Source organism: Cynocephalus volans, chromosome 1 (assembly GCF_027409185.1).
Source record: "Cynocephalus volans isolate mCynVol1 chromosome 1, mCynVol1.pri, whole genome shotgun sequence".
Lineage (NCBI taxonomy): Eukaryota > Metazoa > Chordata > Mammalia > Dermoptera > Cynocephalidae > Cynocephalus > Cynocephalus volans.
This window is the reverse complement of record NC_084460.1, coordinates 239,588,717-239,611,186: the sequence shown is the minus strand read 5'-3', so window position 1 is coordinate 239,611,186 and position 22,470 is coordinate 239,588,717. Positions and strand designations below refer to the sequence as shown.

At 33.7% G+C, this 22,470-nt stretch overlaps 1 protein-coding gene across 3 annotated transcripts in view; it reads right to left on the bottom strand.

Moving 5' to 3' along the window:
* Nucleotides 1-21,276, bottom strand: part of DYNC1I2 (dynein cytoplasmic 1 intermediate chain 2) — a 51,819-nt gene extending 30,543 nt beyond the window's left edge. The window contains exons 1-4 of one of the 3 annotated variants that reach the window (XM_063090730.1): nt 21,159-21,276; nt 18,651-18,767; nt 16,331-16,448; nt 2,477-2,567 (exon numbers count right to left, since the gene is read on the bottom strand). In XM_063090730.1, coding sequence (XP_062946800.1) covers nt 2,477-2,567; nt 16,331-16,448; nt 18,651-18,758 — 317 coding nt within the window. In that variant the 5' untranslated portion in view covers nt 18,759-18,767; nt 21,159-21,276. Of the gene's footprint in view, nt 1-2,476; nt 2,568-16,330; nt 16,449-18,650; nt 18,768-20,912; nt 21,063-21,158 lie in introns of those variants that run through there. The other 2 variants (XM_063090740.1, XM_063090721.1) reach the window with 2 other exon arrangements.
* Nucleotides 21,277-22,470: the final 1,194 nt, after the last annotated feature.

The window sequence follows — 22,470 nt, the reverse complement described above, 5'->3', positions numbered from 1 at the left end:
AATGGAGCTGAGTGTACAGGTTCATACATCTCACACATCTTCATGCATTTTCCCATGATATTTCCTCATTATCATCATGTCTGCTCAATATGAGTTCATTCTGTTTCGTTTTCAGACTTGAGCATTCTTTTCAAATTCCATATATTTAGAACTGCATTATTTCACTGCCAATATCACTGTCACCAATATTAATGATCCTCCACTATGGAATCTGGAAATAATTTAGTGGAATTCATAGTTTTCTATTATTTTGTGTGTGTTCATGTGTGTGTGTGTGTGTGTGTGTGTGTGTGTGTGTGTGTGCGTGTGTGTGTGTGTGTGTGTGTGTGTGTGTGTACGTATAATGAATATACTCAGACCTCTTGAAAATTAATGTTTCAAAGTGAGTCTGTGCTCTCAAAGGAGACAATTATGTGTTAAGATTAAGAAAAATAAAGTCCTCATTCAAAAAAAGCATTTTTTTCCTCTTTTGTTAAACTTAGAAAAAAACGAATTTTGTATTCATTCTCTAATAAGAACAATATGTTTTCTTGTTTTACAATTTACCATTAAAAAATCCACACTTCACACCAAACATAAGTTAGTGTGCTATCTTTAGAGCTTTTCAATAAAGTGAACAGTATCTTTAAATTAATGATGTAACAACCACAATGTAAGTTCTATGAAAGCACTGGCCATGAATGATTTGTTTTCTGTGGTAACCTATATTATTTAACAAAAAGTTGGCAATTTGATGAATAATTGTTCTATACATGAATAAATATTTTTCTTATTTTTCTTACTAGTGTTTACTCCCTGTACCAATTTACAATATTCCAATGGGTCTCTAATAATCTCTAGGTTGCCCATGAAATTCAGGAGGACATGTTTTAATTCATATCAATTTTCAAAACCAAGTAGATGTTACATAGCACTTTTGAAAGCAAACTTGCTAACAATGCATTAAAATAATCTTTCTCCTCTTCAAAATCAGGAACAATAAGTTCGTAATGTATACAACATAGTATCCACAGAAAAATAATATATAATATCAAATAAAGAAATTTAATAAATATATTAACTTTTTTATCTTGGGAAATAATTTTACTATGGAAATGTTTGCTGAAGAAGGGGGAAATAAAACCACTTCTTTGAAAATAGCAGTTACTTATTAGGCATATAAAGGAATACTACCATATTTGCATTAAAATACAAAAGCATAAAGTAGAAAACAAATAAATTTCACCCTAAAATGAATTTAGACTCAATAAATTATCTTTAACCTATAATACATACAATTTTATAAGGTAATAAAATTATTTCTAAAAAGAAAATTTTGATTTTTCTTAAATTACAGAGTTATGTCATTTACCTCCAAAGACAGTATCACTTAGATTTGCAATTTTGGTTCTGTTTACAGAATATTTTGGAAAGCATACCTCAAGTTCAAACTGGAAAGCTTTATGTGCCTTTTAACTGTTAATAATAACCTGATTATTGGGGAACTGATTAAAGTATCGAGTTTATGGATCATCCAGCCCTCTTGCTTTTTTCTTGCCCCCTCTTTTAGATACTTATTTCTTGTTTGTAATTTCAATCAGAGGGGCTCAGACACAAAAAATATAAAACTTCTAACAGTTTACTTATTAAAATGTGAGTTAAGAGATTTTCCAGGGGAGGCCATTTAACTTCCTGGCCCTAAATAACAATTCTGAGTCAGCTGTGGATTTTGACTAGCTATGTTTAATCCCATTTCATCTATCATAAGCAGTCAAAAAATATGACGCTGTTAAATAAAGATTTGCTATTATCATGTGTCTATGTCTGTATATATGTGTATGACAAAGAGGGATAAGTAATTATATATTTGCAATGTGATCTTTGGAAGAAAGCTGAAATCACACTGAACTTTTGAAAAGCAAGACCCACCATGTATGCAGGATCCCAAAACAAACATGAAATAAGAGTTTTACAAGCAAGATGCAAGTACAGGAAAACTTGGCAATAAACACTCTCAATGTTTCCGCAGCAGTTATGCCTTCTTGATCTTTTACGCATTATTATTTTCTATCTTAATTAGCAGAACTAGTGAGTTAATAGAACAGAACTGGGCTGCTTAACTGATTTTCAATTACTGAACAAGGAATTAAGCACAGCAGAGAGGTTGTACACTATTTATACAAAACATTCACATAATAACCAAAGAGTTTGCTTAAACAGAAAAAACTTAAATGCATTAACACCTCTATTTTAAATATAAAATAGTTAGCATAAAGTCAGTTAACTACTTAGAACTAAGTTAAACAAGTGTAACAAATAAAATATTGTAAAAAAGAAAAAACTTCCCCTAATTTACAACAGAGAACTTCTACACCATTTAGATTTAAAAGTGTTAGGACTAACTCAACACAACTGTTTAGAGTCCCTCTAAAGTATCAACAGTGTTTGGGCACTGAATGCATTCTATTATTAAGATATTAAAAGAAGATTACCGTACCTAGATCCCACGGCGCCATCTCCAGAGTCTTGGCTTCCAGCTTCACTTGGCGTGCTCACAGATTTGGAGGATGGAGACATAGGAGGAGGGACTAAATAGTGAAATAGACAGGTATCCGCTGTTACTAAACGGAGAGGTTGCTCAGCTTATGACGTTTCAAAAATAATTTAACATGAAGTAATTAACAAAAAAGGAAAAATAATGGCAAACCAAAAAGCAAAAACACATGAATGAAAATGAACAGTAGAAAGAAAGGGGAAAAGACAAAGTTAACAATGCATGCTAAAAGATTCATGCAACTTTTCTGACAAAATGCATTTGGGATTTATATCAAAAAAAAAAAAAGGAAGATTATGAAAGAACGCATCTTCATCTCATCCATTACCAAATGTGGCCACTAATTTTCAAAGGAGAGCATTCCTTCTCCTCATTCTAACATCTCACTTTTAAGACTACCAGATTATAAGTATTATTTATAATTGCTGCCAAAAGCAAAACTCTGAAATATGGTTTATTACATCATTTAAACTCTGTTTTTACAAGATTTATTTTAAAATGTTCATTTTTGTCTAACAATGTTTTCTTTCAAGAATTAATGTTTAAAATGATTTCATTTTCCCCACAACAAAAAAAGAGAAATTCAGAGAAATGATCACAGCTAAAGGAATGGCTCCTTTAAAATATCCATTAGTTTCCAACAATTTGGGTGAAATATGCAAACAGGCCATAAAACAGCATGCCTTCTAGACATGATGCATAACATAAAGTGATGCATGCAAATTTAACAAGGCAAGACTTATGGTAACTTCCTTACCCCAGTATTCAGAAAAAACTGAAGTGTACAGACAAAGATACAGACACCCAAAATATTCTTAATCCCTTCTTATAAAAAATATACATTTTTCATAGTATATAAAATAAACAGCAAATGCTTTTCCCTAAATTGTCAACTTTTAACATTATATAACAGTTGAACATGCATATTTCATGCTGACATTTGTAAAACTTTTTGATTACCGTTGGAGGGGGTACAGGAAGATCATCACTGCCATCTTCTGGTTAAATTTTACCATAAATGTCCCCAATCCCAAGTATCTTTTCAAAATAATTTTTCACTGTACAATATTGAGACTAATGCATTTTATGTTGAGCTGAAAGCCCTTCTTTTAATAGTCTACTGAAAAGAAAGTAAGTTCCTAGTTGTATATGAAGGTACTTCAAAAAGTTCATGGGAAGATTCGTATTATCTTTTAATTCTAGTTTTCCATGAACTTTTTGAAGTACCCTCATAGGAACTAAAGAAATATGTACTTAATTAAAACTTTGTGTTTTTGGGATAGTCACATTCATTGAACCCTTACAATTATGTTTAAATGTTTATACATGCTTCAGTAAAAACAGTAGATTTGGTAATTTAACAAAAAAGTTCAAATATAGTATGATGAATTGCATCTTAAACATAGGTACAAAACTGATTATCCTTTTTTTTCCAATGGCAAATTCTATTGGTAACCAATAAGATTAGAAGAGAAAAAAATCATAGCTAGAATGTTTCCCGAGATACAGTGGTTAAATCTTGCTTAAGTTTCAAAAGATTATAAAAACATAATCAATGTTTCTAATACTGTGATTAAACATGTCAGAAACAATTACAAGACCAGATAGTTTCATATAGGTCACATGTGTATGGCACTGTGCTAGATGCTGCATGTATAATTCAAAGTAGTTAAAAATGACATGTATCAGAAGTAAAAAATATATATATATTAATGACACCTAACTTCTCTTAAGTTACATTTCCTCATCTTTTTGTCCACCTCTCACTGTGAGGCTTCCCCTAGTCTAAATCCCAACTAACACAGGAATAAAGAGTAATATCTAACAGTTGCTTGCCTACTGTGCTGTAAACACAAATGTTTAAAAAATCATAGTGAGGCACCATAATGTTTTCATATTAAAGATTTTCAAAGAAGAAATGTTGTATGCTTTAAATTAAATACTTAGAAAAATAATTTTTCCAACTATACATCCTAGAGATACTGAAGGAAAATATAAAATTCCTATCAATCTAATTATTTGTGATGACTATAGAACTCTTTTCCAGTTTAATATGCTTTTTCCCCTTTCTGATGACTTCAAGAATTAGTGACTCCACTCAACAAGTTTCACCGTATCTTACTTGGTTAAGACTGCATTTTAAAAAAATGTTGACCAAAATGCCTTATGGAAATGGGCTAAATAATAATTATACATACATAAATAGAAATATTAAACTTAGCCAGTTCTAAAATAATAGCTTCAGAAAATAAATAAATAAATAAATCAAGGGCAGGCCGGTTAGCTCTGTTGTTTAGAGTGCAGTGTTATGACACCAAGGTCAACAAGGGTATGGATTCCTGCACCAGCCAGCTGCCAAAAAAGAAATAAAGTTTTTAAAAACAGAAAAAATGAATAAATCAAGAGGGGGATGCTACCAAATTATCACAGTTTCTTAGCCAAACGGAGGCAAAATAAATTGCCATGACTTCAAATTTGTAATTAGATAAGACTCTCCACTCCAGAACTATATTCCTTCTGCCAAAAGATAATTTCAAACCAGCTGATGAAGAGGACTCAAAAGGACTCTTAGTTATTATCTAGCCCACCAACTTTTTCTTCAATAATAAATAATGTATACCACAGAAGGGAAAAACCTAGAAAAAGAAAATTAGTATCATTGCAAAAGCAAGAACATTAATAGAAAAAAAGGAAATGGTAGTGTTATTTGGTGACCTCTACATTTTAACCCAATTAGTCCAGAAAAATCAAAGAATACAATAATTACGCAATAAGGCAATGCCACTACACTCCCAGCCTTCAACAAATCCCTCAGAGCAAATGAAAGCATCCATTCAGGGAAGCAAAAAAATAAAATAAAATACAAAATACTGAACTCATAGGTTCTCAAATCTGAGAAAAGACTAATTTCTGGGATTCATTTTTGAGGATGGTTTATGAGTCTAATCAGCTTTGAAAATAGCATAGGCCATTAATAATTAACTTTTATTAGGGGCAAGGGATAAGAGCCACGTATAGTGAATAATACAGATGATGGAGAAATAGATAAGCAGGAAAACAGAAAAATAGGTGTATTTATTATAATTCTGCAAAGAACCAAGGAGTTCTATTTTGCATAGATAGTACAGAAATTATCCGTAGGGGTATTTGTGCACATTATTCTCTCCCATGTATGTTATAATTTACAAAAATTAAGTCCTTTATATGATGTAAAAAAAAAAAAATTAGCCTTTGCCAATATTTGAGATGACTTGCTTAGCAAGAAAAGTGATTCAGATTACCTTTACTTCATAGTTCTGGGTATAAAATAGCTGAAAATAGGCTTTAAATGGTATAAGGAATTAATATAAATACATGTGAGAATGTTAATAAATAAATTTAAGCTTCTTAGACATTTACAGCCAAGATACCTATTCCCTTCTTTGAGAACCAAGGGAGAAATATGAAGTAAACTGGAAAAAAAAAAAAAAAATCTACACCATGGCATTCACTGAAGAAATGTTGAAAGACTGCGCCTCTTTAATTCACTAGGATAAAAAGCCAGTCAAGAAGGCCTTTCCTGCCACCTTAGACCTTGGCCTTCCAAGGATATAAAATTAACACTGCTACCTTTTGGCATGTGAAGAAACAACTAAAATATTTTAAGCCACGAAGGACCTGGGAACGCACATAGATTTAGATTTAGCGTTAAGTCTGAGTCAACCACTCAGAACTACACAGAAGTCCCAAGGATGAAAAATGGCACAAAGCCCAATTATTTTTTCCTTTTTTTGGCAGCTGACCGGTACAGAAATCGAACCCCAGACCTTGGTGTTACAGCACCATGCTCTAACCAACTGAGCTAAATGGCCAGCCCTCCAATTATTTTTCAAGTAGAAGAACGCCTCTGGCAAGAAGGGCTTTTGCCAGGAAGATGGACCTAGAAAAGGAAGGCCGCCAAGGAAAGTGAATGTAGGGAGTGGGAATGTTGGTAGAAGACAGTGAAATGGAAGGAATGGGCTTCTGGAATAACTCAAAGTTGTGATGTCTTTATAGTCAGCACTCAAACAAAGCCTGCATTACAATAATGCCCCCTTGTGGATACAAGTGCTCCTAGCCTAGAATATTAAATAACCGTCATTTATAATATAAATTAATAATATAAATTATAATATAAATCATCATATTTAAATGACTATCTGTTTTTTATACTTTTTAAACTTATACTGTTTTTTATGCTTTTTAACCTTCTGAAAGATGTTGCTTTAAACCTTAACTCTCTAAAATAGTGATTTCTGTTTCCTATGCTCCTTCTACTGATAAGTTTATCCTCCACTAATCTCCCCTAAGTGTTTCATTTCCTTTATTCTCTTCAATGCAATTTAGAGCATAAATTTTTTAAAAAGAAATTCATAAATAAAACCAAAATTTTATAGTATTAAAATAGTATGTGGAACCAATATTCCTTTTCATGGAAGAAATTTGTTAAAATTAAGCTAAACTTGAACAAATGACTTGGCAACATGGAAAGTATTCTACCTAAAAATCACAGGTCTGGCCAGTTAGCTGAGTTGGTTGGAGCATGGTGTTATAACACTAAGGTCAAGAGTTCAGATCCCTATACAAGCCAGTCACCAAAACAAAACAGAACAATCAGATTTAAAATATTCAAAAGCTGCAAGGAGAGAAAGGGGGAGAAAATGAAGCAATACTTATTTTGACTAGCAAACTTCTTTTATTTCTTCCTAATAAAAGAAAACTCAGATAATAAACTATCATAGTAATCCATATACTCTGCCCCATTGATACAGACTACAGAGTAATTGACAATATCTGTTTTCATTTCTTCGTGAGATGGTTAAAACAGCTGTTATACACACATGCAAAAGATGCATTTTATTTTTTTAGGACATCCATGTGAAAGAACTCCACATCTGATATAATGTATCTTAAAAGCTGTGCCTAAAATTAACTTTTTTAAGACTGGCACTTTAATAAAAGAAAAAAAGATCAATCCATACATTTTATGAAATATTCAAATTTCAACTTCCACTACGTGTTTTCCTAATATGTAAATAATAAGATTTAGTGGTGGTGGTTGTCTTAAAGCAGGATAGCTTTTACTTGGCCTTACCAAATAGGAAGACATATGATCTAATAATAATTGAAAAAACGTTTAGGTGTCTAGCCTATGCTGGCACCAGGGATAAAAATGAATAATATATTGGCCCTGCTGTCAAAAAATCTTTGACAAAAAGCAGTCAAGTGAACACATAAATAAGAATCTAACAGCAAAGGGATGTTAAGAGGTTTTATTAGCTGTATTTTTTTGAACAAATTATTTTAAGTAGAAAAAAGGAAAAAAATCCATTTTAGAAAAACAATAGATTTTTTAATAAACCCTGGAGTATTCTAGCAGTATTTTTATACTTCTATAATTTAAAAATATTTAATAAATACTCAAGGAATACATTCTACAGTGAAAAGGAAGGAAAGTATCCATACTGTATTATAATATAAAATGGATTTTTTACTGTGGGTTACTGTCAAAAAACGTTTGACAGCTATGGCCTTCATCTGTATGTATTCTTCAGACCAAATCATGAGTAAATACTGAACATTAAAACTGGAACTTTAGGCATAAGTTTTAAGGATTATGAAATGCCTTTAGCCTAATTTTCTAAAGGTAGTGAAATCTTCATAAAGCCTTTAACCCTTCACAAATTCCATTAACATGGTGAATTTGCCAACAAGAGACGAAAAAATGGTTTAGAAGAACCTCAAAAAAAAGGAAGAGATGTTCAGAGATCTGACTTAGAAACTTATTAAACTCTTAAACACAGTGTTAATCTTACTTAAGAAGAAACAGCAGACCCATTGTTCATTTGCCTATTTGAAGGGACTCTTAATTCAATGTTAATCAGCTTATGCTTCCTTAAAACATAATCTCACATGCCTTTACATTATTTATATCATGAGCTAAAATAAAGCAATGCTATTTGGCTTCTTTTTTGAAGCATATTTATTTACTGCTTCCCCACACTGTTCTATCCTCATCAGAATTGAATCTCTACTCTTAATTACTGACAGCTAAAAACTCTAATAGTTTATAATACATAAGCTAATATTTAATCAAGAGGAAGACGATATTCCCCTCCCCCAAAAAAACTTTGCTGCAAATTATGCCACACAATACAATGTATTCTGTAAAAATATTTTTATTATTAGTCTATTTATAAAATGATAGGAGATAAAATGTTGCTTTCCCCATTCTTTCAATAATTAATTCTAATATACAAGATTGAAATCATATATAAAATGTTCCTTAATATCTTTCTATAGCCAATCAAATTCAGTAAATAAAGACATGCTTATTAATCCCCATTGTAAAAAGTAGCTACTTAGTAAATTATCTCTCCATGGTTTAATTTAGCCATAACATGAAACTAATACAAGTAGTTTGGTTTAGCAATATCTTCCTTCATTTTCCCTTTCTCATATCTATACTCACAGACAAAAAAAAAAGTTGGCTGATGTGGTTTGAATGTTTATCCCCTCCAAAGCTCATGGTGAAGCTTAATCTCCAATAAGGTATTTGAAAGAGGTGATTGGACTATGAGAGCTATGCCCTCATGAGTGGATTAATCCATTCATGGATTAATGGGTTATCATGGGAGCAGTCTGGTAGCTTTATAAGGAGAAGAGAACACATTAAGATGCTTTTGCCTCCTCGCCATGTGATGCTCTGCACAGCCTTGGGACTCTGTAGAGTCCCCACCAAGAAGGTGGCCCTCAGCAGATGTGCCCCCTTGACCTTGGACTTCCTGGCCTTCAAAACTAGAGGCTTCTTTATAAATTACCCAGCTACTGGTATGCTGGTATAAGTAACAGAAAACAGACTAAGACATTCACATAAAAAATAAACAAACATGGGAATGATCTCTCTGAGTGTGTCCTTCTAAAGTTTAGAATATAAAAATATAGGACTAATACTACACTATATACCTCAGCTAAAAAAGTTTTTTCTAGTTCTATTTGATTAGGATAAAATCAGTTGTTACTGGCTAGAAATGATTTATTAAGAGATATTTTTACCTTAATCAACTTTTCTCAGAGCTAACGCTCAAAAATTACATTTACCTAAGAGGCTAACTGTGATAATTGAAGGCTGGTTTATAGTTATGATTAAACAAGCCTGTCTTTAGTATGTATAGAAGTTTGTTTTAATGACCCATGTAAGACACTCTCTTGCTTAAAACCCTTCTAGTAAAACTCCTTCCATCACCTACAAGGCCCTACATATTATGGCCTCTGCCCACTTCTGCTCTTCTCCTCCTTCCTGCTCATTACAGTGCAACCACACCAGCCTAACTCAGCCACGGTCTACTCCTTTCTCACTGTTACCTCTACTTGGAAAGTTCCTCTTCTCAACCTTAGCATGGCTGGCTCCTTTTGGCCTTTCTGGTCTCACTTTACAAGTACACTTCTCCAAGACGTCTCCCTGAACATCCTGTCTAATGTTGCCCCTTGTAGTACCACTGTATCATGTCACCATGAGAATCTATCTCCCCTACAAGAACACAGGCTCCAAAAGAACAGCATTCCTGTCTGTATTCTTTAGAAGCCCATCTCTAAGCTTGGTTTACAGAAGGTGCTCAATAAATATTTTCAGAAAGCTATGACTCAAATTGTTCTAATTGGCTCAGAGGAGAGTCAAATTTACAGATATTTCAAATCACTCAAATCTAGATTATACACTTATCCCATATTAGTTTTATAATCAGATTATGATCATGCAAAATGTCTATACTAGCCCTCATTTTTTAAAAAATCATGACTGATAAGAGCTCTGATCACTTTCCTAAGTGAAAAACCTTTCAGTGACCTCCCAACAGTTCACCCTCCTTTTCCAGTATTTGCTCTGTGCCCACTCTGTCAGCCAAAGTGAATGACTTGCTATTTCTCTGCGTACACCTTACACCTTTTCAACTTTCATGTCTTTGCTCACTTTTCTTCTACCTGAAAGGTTCTTCCCTTTCCCATTTGTGTACACTGAAATCCTATATACATGGGACACCAAAAACCATACTTCACAAATATCACAAATAACATTCTTTCACCAATAAATCAAAGCCACACATTTTTGATGGATGTTCTGAGAGATGTGAACATTTTTTAAATTGTAGCTAATTGTACAGTTTCTTCATATGTCCAAATAACATATTTGCCATCAGGTATGGGAAATATAAGTTTTATCATAAATATTAAAGTACAGATAGACAAGAAAAATACAAAAGGCCGATTATACTTTGTTAAGGTTCATAGACCTTTCTGCACAAAATTAGAAACTTAATATACAAGTATTCAACTTGCACCCAAATTCTCAATCAAATGTTGTTTATATCAAGTTTTAATTTTTGGTCTATGTCTCCTGTGAGGATTGTAGTGTGATCTACATGAAGTTATACTCACAGATCACTCAGAATCTTTAGTACTGTACACAAATAGAATGGCTTGAGAACAAGAAATTTGGCAAGAAAAACCAAAAAGCTTGTTGTTGGAAAAAATTAATATAACAAGACAGACTTTGGCAAGAAAAGTAAAATGAGATCTAAATAAGCAAAGTATGAAACGGAAAAGGGGCAATAACTCTAGTTATAATGAGAATAAAATATTATGAAGGAACTATGAACAGCTATATGACACTAAAGCTGAAAACTTAGTTGAAATGAATAAATTCCTACAAGAAATGCAATGCCAAAACTGATAAAAGAATCCAGATGATTTTATGGGAAAATTCTAACAAATGTTCAAGAAATAAATAATTTCAAAATTATATTTTTCCAGAGATCAGAAGGTGGGAAACCACACAACACATTTAATGAGGCTAGTAGAACCATGATAATAAAACCAGGCAAAATATAGTAAAAGCATATAAGAGTATAGGCCTGCCTCTCTTTTAAGCATTAATGAAGAATTCCTAAATATTATCAAACTAATGCAGCAATGTACAAGTATAAGAAAAATAATATCTCATAACCAAGTTGGGTTTATTTCAGAATGTAAGCATGCCTCATTGCTATGTTTTGAACGTTTGTCCCCTCATGTTGAAACTTAATCCCCATTGTAATAATAGTATTAAGAAGGTAGGAAACTATGGTATTTGAAAGTTGGGGCCTTTAAGAGGTGATTGGGTCATGAAGGATCTGCTCACATGAATGGATTAATCCACTTATGGATTAATGTATTAATAGGTTATCACATGAGTGGGAGTGGCTTTACAAGAAAAGGAAGAGAGCCTAAGCTAGCACACTAAGCTCCCTTTGCCATGTGAAACCCTGCACTGCCTCAGGACTCTGCAGAGTTCCTACCAGCAAGAAGGCCTTCACCAGATGCAGCCCATTGACTGTGGACTTTCCAGCCTCCAGAACTGTAAAAAGTAAACCTCTTTTCTTTGTAAATGACCCAGATTCAGGTATTCTGTTATAAGCAACAGAAAACGGACTAAGATACCTATCAATGTAAATCAGCATACTAATACATTTAAAGAAAAGAAAGGCATACGATCATCTCAAAATATGAAGAGACCTATGAGTTTGTTGTAAATTTTGGTGGTTTTAAAGAATGCCCACAAATTATTTGTGAAGGTGGGCTGGACTTAGTGATTCTCTTCCAATGAATAGAATGTAGCAGAAGCGATGCTTTGTGACTTCAAAGGATAAGTCATAAACAGGATAGCTTTCTTCTGGCTCTCTCTTTCTCTTGGATTGCTCATCCTGGGAGAACCTAGCTAACATGCAAAAAGGATACTCACACAGCTCTGCAGAATGGTCCACATGGATAGGAACTGAGGTCTCCCACTAACAACCAACACGAACCTACCTGCCATGTGAATGAATCACCTTGAAAGCAAGTCCTCTAGCCCCAGTCAAGTTATCAGATGACTACAGCTCTGACTGATATCTTGACTTCAAATCCAGTGACCCTGAGCCAGACCTCTGAGCTAAACCACTACCAAATTTCCTGACTGGTAGAAACTATAAGAGATAATAAATGTTTATTGTTGTTTTGGGGAAAAAAACCAAACTGATAAAAAAAAGAAATAGAAAATTTGAATACAATATAACCATTAAAAAAAAATGCTGAAATGGTAAATAACCTGTGCTCTCTACCCACTACAGAAAAAAGTCATAATCTAAGGCAGTTTTACAGTTGAATTCTACCCAGTTTTTAAGAAACTGGTAACACCTATCTTTCACAAATTGTCCTATAAAATAGCAAAAAGAAAGCTGCTCAATTTATTTTAAAATCATAACCATGATTTTAAACATGTACAGTCCAAGAAAATTATAGGCAAATTTCGCTTATGAATATATACGCAAGAATCCTAAATAAAATAGCTAATCTATTTTAAAAATACATGGAAAAACTCATCTGCCACCCCTGGAGGTGACTGTTAGTAATTAAAGTGAAAAAAGTAAACATGTTTCCTCCTTTTCTAACAGGAAATGCATTTAAGGTAACCAAATAGCCCTAGTTATTCAGGGAAAACTCCCTTACCAGAAGAATTTCAGCCAATAAATGTTGAAGAAATGGTAGAATTACAAAAACAATTTCATAACTCCTAATTAAATAACTGACTTAGATAAGGATCATCAATGAGTATTAATACTATTAGGTAAAAGGTTGATGGAGATATGAATATTCACACAGTGCCCAAGTATCACCCCCAGATATTACTTATTATTTACAAGGGGTAACTATGATGAAGAAACCTAGCTATCACAATCATACTCCAGTAATCAATTTTAGCATCACTAATAGCTCAACAACCATATGCTTCTGATGTAATGCAATAAATATACAGCATCACCTATAAGATATTCTTGCCAAAGATGTTCAGCCTGACACAATTCAAACTTCTTAATCTAATTTCCAGTTTAGAGGAAGTACAAGGTATAGAGGAACAAAAGCTAAATGTAAGAAAACCATCAGAGAAATCCCACTCTCTTCAACAAGTAGATGTAGTGGGGCAAAAATTAGTATGTGTGTGGAGGATGTTCTAGATTTAGAATTAAAAACATGTAACTAAATGCAATGTATGGTACAGCAAGATTTGGGGGGGAAACTAACTTTTTTTAGGGGATGAAAAATGTTTGTGAAGCTAGGGCTACTTCAGAAAAGAGGAACAAAGGGGGATGGTGTGGTTTTCTATATCAGAAAGTAGGATATAATACAAAGCCATAGCAATTAAAACTGGGCTAATTGTGTAGAATCAAATAGATCCAGAGTAAAAATAAAGGGCCCAGGAATGTCCATGAATACATGGGAACTTACTGTATGACTAAGATGGCATCAGATATCAGTGAGGGAAAAGGTAGACTGTTTAATAAATAGTATCAAAAAAATTAGCTAGCTTTATGGAGAAAATTTAGGTTGGATCCCTACCTCACACTATTTTAAAAAATATAACCGAAATATCTAAATGTGAAGGATGAAACTAATAGAGAAAAGTGTAGGAGAATATATTTGTATCCTCAATGTAGGAAAGATTTCTTTAAAAAAGAAAAAATCAAAAAGCATGAAAAAAAGGGTTATAATTGGTAGATATGACCATCTCAAAATGAAGGCTTCTATTCAATGAAGGATACTTTAAACAGTTAACAGGCAACAGACTAGGCGAATGTATTTTAAAAAGACTAAAACGGACTAAGTCCTCCCTAAAACATATGAAATATACAAGGAATGCCCACAAATCAGAAGATAAAGAACCCCAACAGTAAATGCACAAAAGGATATGAATATTCAATTTATAGAAGGGAAAACCTGAATGGTTAGTAGATATAAAGAGATGGTCAACCTCACTGTAATCAGACAAATGTATATTAAAATATTTTGGCATACTACTTTATATCCATCAAGTTGGCAAAAATTAGAAAGTTGGATAGCATGGATATAGTGGAACAGTTACTCTTTCATGCACTAGAAGTGGGAGGGTAAACTTTTGTAGCCATTCTTAGAAGCGGTATGTAGAACCTAACAAATTTAAATAAGCCTATACACAATAACACAGCAAGTCAATTCTTGGGCATACATCCCCAAAAACTCTTCTACAGTCCTCAAGGGAAAAGAATAGATTCTTTGCAGTATTGCTTATGATAGTAAAGCAAAGAGACGGAAGCAATCTAAGTGCATAGCACTGGGGGAAAAATAACTAGAATATGGTACATAATGGAATATTATGCTTCCATCAGAAATAAATAACTAGATTTACATGTAGCAACATGGAATAAACAGATTGAGACATACAGCTCAATGCCATTTAAGTATATAAAATATATACAAACATAGATATATGAAACCTTGAAAAATGCAAACATATAAAGGATAGACCAAAAGAATGTATGTATGTTAAAAATGCAAGAGTATGTACTTAATACAAGAGTGGAAAGAATGGAATTGGTGATAAGGAATGAACAAGAAACAAATACACACAACTAAAGAACAAATCAGTGATGGAGGTGGGCAATGAATAAGAAATATGAGCAAGTGAATTCAGTGAAACCAAAGTCCTAAAAAGGACAAAAAAGAAAAAAAAAAAAATTCTATAAGAGAAAAACAAAAGCCAATGTCACAGAAAAAATGATTCTCTTAAAGACTATACAACTAACAAGCAACTTGATTTAGTTACTACGGTAACAAGAAAAAAGTATTCTGATTCATTTACTTTTAAAATTGTAATGTGCAACATAAGCTTATTAAATAAAGACATAAAAATTAATATACTTCAGTCTTTAAATTCTGCCAATAAGGAAAAGAAAAATGAGCTGAAAGCTCATGATCATGAGAGTAAACGGCTTCTTCTTCTTCTTCTTTTTTTTTTTTTTTTTTTTTGGTGACTGGCCTGTATGGGGATACAAACCCTTGACCTTGGTGTCGTAACACCTGCACTCTATCCAACTGAGCTAACTGCCAGCCCCTAACAGCTTTTTCATCTTGAAACCTTTTAGAAATATCAGCTCTAAGGAGAGTTATGTTGCGTTTTCACAACAGGCATAGAGCAATTAAGATATCTGGTATTTATTCCCTGGTTTAGATGAAATTACCCCACAAACTAATTCTGAAATTTTAGGTCCCTAAAGTGCAAAGGCCATGTCAAACTAAAATACTACATAACAGACCCAACACAAAACTTTTTGAAGCACTGAATGCTTTCTGATATGTAACTAGATTATCCTCAGTATATTTCAGTTTTCTGGTTTAGTACAACTATCAAAATGAAGAATCTAAAAAAAGAACAAGATTAACTCAAGTCACTGCCAAAATAAGCTACCAATATTATCTGCCTTATTAGTTTTGAGAACAGAAGGCTATAAACTTCTCCTTCCCACTCCTATACCTTTGAATATAATATACTTTTAATACTAGTAACATAATTTGGATTCATTATACCTCTCTGTAATCTACAGAAAGGAATGCAAAGGAATCATGGTCATCTTTGAGCTTAACACACACTGTCTTACAAAACTTGCTCAACAAATGTTTGTGGAAATAAATTATTGACTTAACAAGAAAAGGCAATTGGTAGTTTGGCATATATTAATAAATATAATTAATCTTGCAGCTTAAAATAAAATAACCATGTACTAGCACATCTGAAAAAAGACAATTCCAAATAAATTGTACGATTAATGATGTTCAGAGACACAAATAAGGAAAATACGCAAGATATATCAAGTCAACTCACTCATCTTAGCTATGTCTGAGCTGAACAGAATATATGTCTATTTCTTAAAATGGATAGGTTTTTATCCTTACCAATGGGGGATTCTGGAGTTAGCCCCATGCTTTGAAGCAAAGCTTCAGCTTCTCTTCTTTTTTTTTCAAGATCTGATTCTTCTTGCACAGGAGCAACAGCTTCCTTCTTCTGATCAGTCTAAAATTTTTAAGTTAAAAACTTAAGTTTACATATGGTATAAAACATTTCTGTTTGCCACAAAAAAAGTATTTTAAATAATGTGCTAACACTGTATATACCTTCAGTGGGTGAACTTAGTTTTGAATACAGATTAAATTCCTTTTTTACAGTCATTAAAAGAAAATCATTCTCAATTTCTAAGTTCTAATAAATAACCTGCAAATGATATGCACTAAATTGATACATTTTTATATGTAATCAGTTTCCACAAAAATTTTCCTAACAGATAAATTTTAAAAGTACAGTCAACTTCAAATTATCCACAGTATAAAATTGCTGTCCATGGTCAGGAGTTATGGAAACTTCCCCCTAGTGGCACAAAAGCTTAGGTATAAATATCATGACACTATGAAAAAAAAAATAAGGTGGAATTATTTAAGCAGTAACAAATTTTAAGTAAAAGGACATTTTGATTTACTGATAAAGTATGAGTACCTCAAACTTCTCTATAAAATCTTCATTTCATTTATGTGACCTTTATACAGAGAATGTCAAAAATTCTTCTAGAGAACATTTTTTATTTTTATTTTTTAAATACAGGTCTATTTGTATGATAACAACAACACATGGTTGGGTTTGGTAAAATTAAAACTTGTTCTGCATAGCACAGACATTTTTTGTTATGACGATTTTGCCAGCTTTTATTTCAGCCATTTACAATGTGAGCAGACTCTTCTAGTTAAACTAGATAAACCACAATACTCTCAGATCATTCAAAACATCCCAAGTAAAATTTAAGCTTTCAAGGAAAAAGTTTAATATATATACACCTCAAATGTCTATGTCAACCAGATGACTATTACTCATACATCTAGAGTGAATTTTGTTAGTTATAATATTCTATGATACCATTTTAACTTAAAGTCATCAGAAAATTTCGTCAAAGTAGGCTATATTAACAAGCTGACACTTCACTGTGTGTAACAGTATATTAGTAGATTCACTTTTTAGTACCATTGGATCATCTCTTTTAATAGCTTGTTAATATAGCCTATTTTATAAACTTTAAATGAGATATTAATCATGTAACAGCTATCCCTTAGAGGCCACTTACGCCACTTATGGCCATCCTTAGAAAACAAAAATCAAATCTGCTCTTAGCTTGACGGGTGTAAGGCTATAGACAGTACTTTGGAATGGCTCTGCTAGTTGGAATCATGCTTCTATCAGTTAGCTTTTTAATCAAATAGCTAATGTAAAGCTCCAAACCTCTTATAATACAGTGTCACAGAAAGGTTCCGAATAAACTAGCAAATTCTTCAATTACAAGGTTTTACAGCATCACAGCAATGCTGTACATAAATTGTACCTTCAGTTTTTCTGCTACTGATTATTCTCTTAATCCCTAAGAGATGTCTAGATAGGTAGGTTACTATTTAGACTACCACATACAAAAACTAAGTACTAAAGTCACACTTAGGACAAACTTTCTTTCACTGGCCATTTATAATGTATCTGTGGTAAAAGTATATAAAGCTGTCTAAAGAGTTTCCATAGGGATAAATGTATATTTCAATGCAGGAACAAGCAAAATATATCCAGCTCAGGTCAATGTATATGATGCCCAAAATCAGAAGAGAGAAGTACCTGGTTGATCTTTATGGTACTAACAAACCTACAACTCAGTAAAAATATTTCAATGACTAACTCATGATAAAAGAGATAAAAGCAAATCCTCAAATCAATTAAATCATCTGTAATATACACTTCTGTTTGCTATTAATATTATTCATTCTGACAAATTATTAGGGTTTCAGACCAGCAAAATACTGAGATAAGTTCAAAGTCCAAACTAAATTATCGTATATGCTATATCGTATATGCTATATATTACAATGCAGATTACAATGAGATTACAAAGAGCTACTACAATGCAGATGCCTCTTACCTTACATTACAAATGTATTCCTAGAAGACTAAATATGTAAATTGAACTTTTATAAATCAAATCATATAAATGGCATCAATCTATACGAAATATTTTTATTCAGTAAAAAATAAGTTATATTTTAATTTACCAATTAAGATTCATTTACTGTGCCATATTTGCAGTCACAACTGCTAGATTTTTAACTATTCCAAAATTATTACATAAAGGTATAAGTACTTGATATAAAACCCGACTATATTATGTTGTTTATTTTTCAAAATCAAACATACTTCTTTTTTTTTCCTTTCTTCTTCTTTTCGCTTCTTTTCCTCTCTGATTTGGGCCAACCGCTGCTTCTTACGTTCCAACTCAGCCTTTAATTCACTTTTGTCCGACATGTTTGTGACCTTAAGTAGCATACAATTATTTACAATAATCATTACATAGGTAAAAGCAGCACACTTTTAAAAAAATTAGTGTTCCAAGAAGATTACTGTCCCAAGAGGCCATGTAGTTCAATGCTATCTAAAGAAAGCATATAAACTCTTGCTTTTAAAGTAATAAAAGCATATATATAAAACTAAGACTTGAGAAAAATTATAAACAAACATGTATAAGAAATAAATATTAGCCAGAGCTGAGCAGAGTAGCTAGTACATAGTAAATGCTTTAATGTTCACATGCCCAAATTTAACACAATGTCTCAATGTTTTTTTGATGACAACATCTTAGGGCATTGGAGATAAAGGTCAAAACTGGCTCTTAAAACAGAGGACATGGGTTGGCATTAAGAAGCTCGTAAGCTATATTACACAAATCACTATTACCAGAGTTTACATTCATTCTTAGAAGCTTGATAAAAACAATATGAGGTCAAACAGAAAATTCCTGTAAATTCTAAATTTACACGGAAGTGGTAATAGACAAGAAAAACACAAAAGTTACCATTATTAACTATCAAATCAAATGATTTTTATTTCTCCACAATAACACTTTACCTGTTCCTCTTATGGCACTTTTAGTACAATTACTTACAAATACACCTGAAATGCTTCCTATTAGACTATAACTTACTTGAAATCAGGGACTGTGTTTCAGTCATTTTTGTTGCCTTCATAGCATCCAGCACATTAACCTTAACATTAAATTGATATTGGATAAATGAATGGGTAAGATAGAATTAGAAACAAAGCTTCAAAAAACAATTACATAAACACTACTTCATTCTCAGTTTCAGAAACAAGAAATGAACTGGGATTTTTTTTTTTTTTTTTGTCTTTTTGTGACCGGCAAGGGGATCGCAACCCTTGGCTTGGTGTCGTCTGCACTGCGCTCAGCCAGTGAGCGCCGGCGGGAGCGCCGTTGCGCTCCCAAGCGCTGCACTCTCCCGAGTGCGCCACAGGGCCGGCCCGAACTGGGATTTTTTTGAATTGAAAAAGTAGCTTAGGGGCTGAGCATAAGGCAGGAGCCAGGAACTCCTAACCTTCTCCATATTATTGATTTATTACGTAATGATCAAACTCTCTCAAATGTCTCTGTACAACTGAAGTATTAAAATGCTTCATATCAAGAAAACTGGTAGGATAACGTCTGGAAAACTGTATTTATAAGCCATCTCCGAAAAAGCACAATTATTAAATCTCAATAAAGGTAAGTCAGTCAAGAGGAAAAATCCATCTACAATAAATGCATAAAGGAAATCTCAGCTGCGATACTCCATAAAAACTGAGTTGCTAATTTTTAAGAATACAAAAATGGTGAAAAGTTGACATGGCAGACCCTCATACATACATACAATATCTACCAAGATTCATCTGAACAAAGTATAAAAGAAAACAAGAGAATATGTTTTTTACTCCGCCCTTTCTACACCTCTAAAAAGCTTCACACTAATGGCTGTTGAAGAGAACTTCCATATATAACTCTGTATGCTAGGCTAAACATTATTTCCTGCTCAGCGTCAACTTTAAAACAGATATACGAATACCAACTGATATTAGTTAAAGTAAGCACACATTTAGTTTTAGTCAAAGCCTAACAACAAAATTTGACCGGTTGAACTACAGCTGGCAGGCCGTCTCATCCTCACAGAGGCCGGAGCATGACCATGACTGATAAGCTCACTTTCTTAAAACTCCAGGGAAGAGAAAGTCTAGTTTTGTGCTACAACCTTCACGTTCGGGGATTTTCCAACACACACAAGGTGAGGGGAAACACTATGAACGCAAGAAATAATGATCTTCAATTGTAAAGTGGGACAAGGCGAAAAGGAATCACTTTCTCCCCTGTCCATGCTAGGGCGTCCGAAGGAAGGGGCCAGTAAGCGCCGGACAAGCCTCAAGGCTCCCTTGGTCGTTTTTGGAGGGTCAGAAAGGGAAAGGAGTGGACTCCTCTCCTTGGGCCGCCCTGAGTCACCGCACCTGGCTCCCGGTGCCTCTCCTACCCAAAGCCGGGCCGAGCGACGCTGTTAGCAGAGACTGCCAGCCGCCCTTCGAGCCTCGACGTGGGACACAGTAGGCAGGAGAGCCTTTGGGAAAGAACAGTCAACCCACCTGTCAGGTGGCGGGATGAGAAAGAGTCCTCCCGCCCTTAACTTCCCGGTAACGATCCTCACTTAAGCCTCCAACGCCAACTGTCGCCTCCACTAGCTCCGCAGTTTCCCGATGCACACAAAGAGGGATGGGCGGCGGCTGCTACGGCGAGAGCCTAGGGACAAATATCTTCACCGGAACGAGGTCGCTCCCAGAAATAAGAGGTGGGGCCCTGCTGCGGGAAATTGCAGCCCCTCCGTGACTTACCCGTTGTCAAGCAGAAGCCGATAAATGAGACAAAGAGCCCAGCTAGTCCAGGGGCCCGAAATGTGTCAGCCTTGCCAAAAGCTGGAAAACCACAGCTAATATCTTCCGATCGGGTGTGCAACTACCGCCCTTGCCGTACAAATTGACACAGCCTGGAAGAACTACAAGCCCCGGCAAGAAGGAAAACCTGCGCACGGCCAGCAATGCATTCTGGGAGTCGTGGTCACTGGTAGTCGCAAGGTATGCTGGGATATGTAGTGTGTCCTAGCCTTTCGGTTTCCCACTTAGAGGCCTCCTTCCTTCAGTATTCGGATGAGAAGCTCCAGTTTAATGTATTCTTGTCTGTTGGTTAGTGCTCACAATATTGTATGTGCCATATCTTAAGATCTTTGATTCAACATTGGCAGAATTTTAAGAAGGGCTATTATCCAATGATGAACCTGTAAATTACACTGCACATTTGGAGAACACTACTTTTTAGGTTTTAGAAAAAATGCCTTATAGAGGCTTAGGCAAAAATCTACATAAAAATGTTAATTGGCATAGCAAATAATTTTCTCTAATATTTTGTTGCAGTGTGGAAGCATTTTGGTTTTCTCTCTAAAGAATTTTTGGAAAGAGAGAATTTCATACTATTGGAATCTAAACCAAGCAAGAATGGTTTCCATAGTTGGTAAATTTTTAATATACAAAGAAAGCAAAAGTTACTGGAATATGTATTCATCAAAAATGTGTGGGTTGATACATATTTTTTTAAAGTTTATTTAAATAATTTAAAGCATTATTTGGCAAGAATTAAAGCTAACGCCAAAGCAATATATCTTTCCTGTGCTCTAGAAAACTGACAGGAAGCATATTGCCCAAGACTAGTATTAACCTTTAGGATTCAAATTCTAAGTCCTTGGGCTTATGGTCTTTTCCCTATTTTTCCCTGCCTATGCACAAATAAATAAATATCTCAGAAATGAATTTGAGAAAGAAAACTCTTGAAATTCCAAGACTTTTTTCTACAACCTAAAATTTCAAAGAGCTATATAATTACGCCAACGTTTTGTTTTCTTTCTTCTTTCCTAATATTTAGTTTTCATTTATTCATTTGAAAAAAATGTTATTGATTGCCTTTCATGAGCCGAGAACAATGCTGAGTATTGTATATAAGAGCTACAATGCACATCTCTCTTTTTAAGGGGGAAAGACAGGGCACTCAGTTCAATGAAATATTATGATGGGATTAAATAAGGAAGTGATAGAAACAATCTTCAAAAGAAAACTTTCAGAAGGAGGTGATTTCAGGGCTAAGCCTTTAATTCTG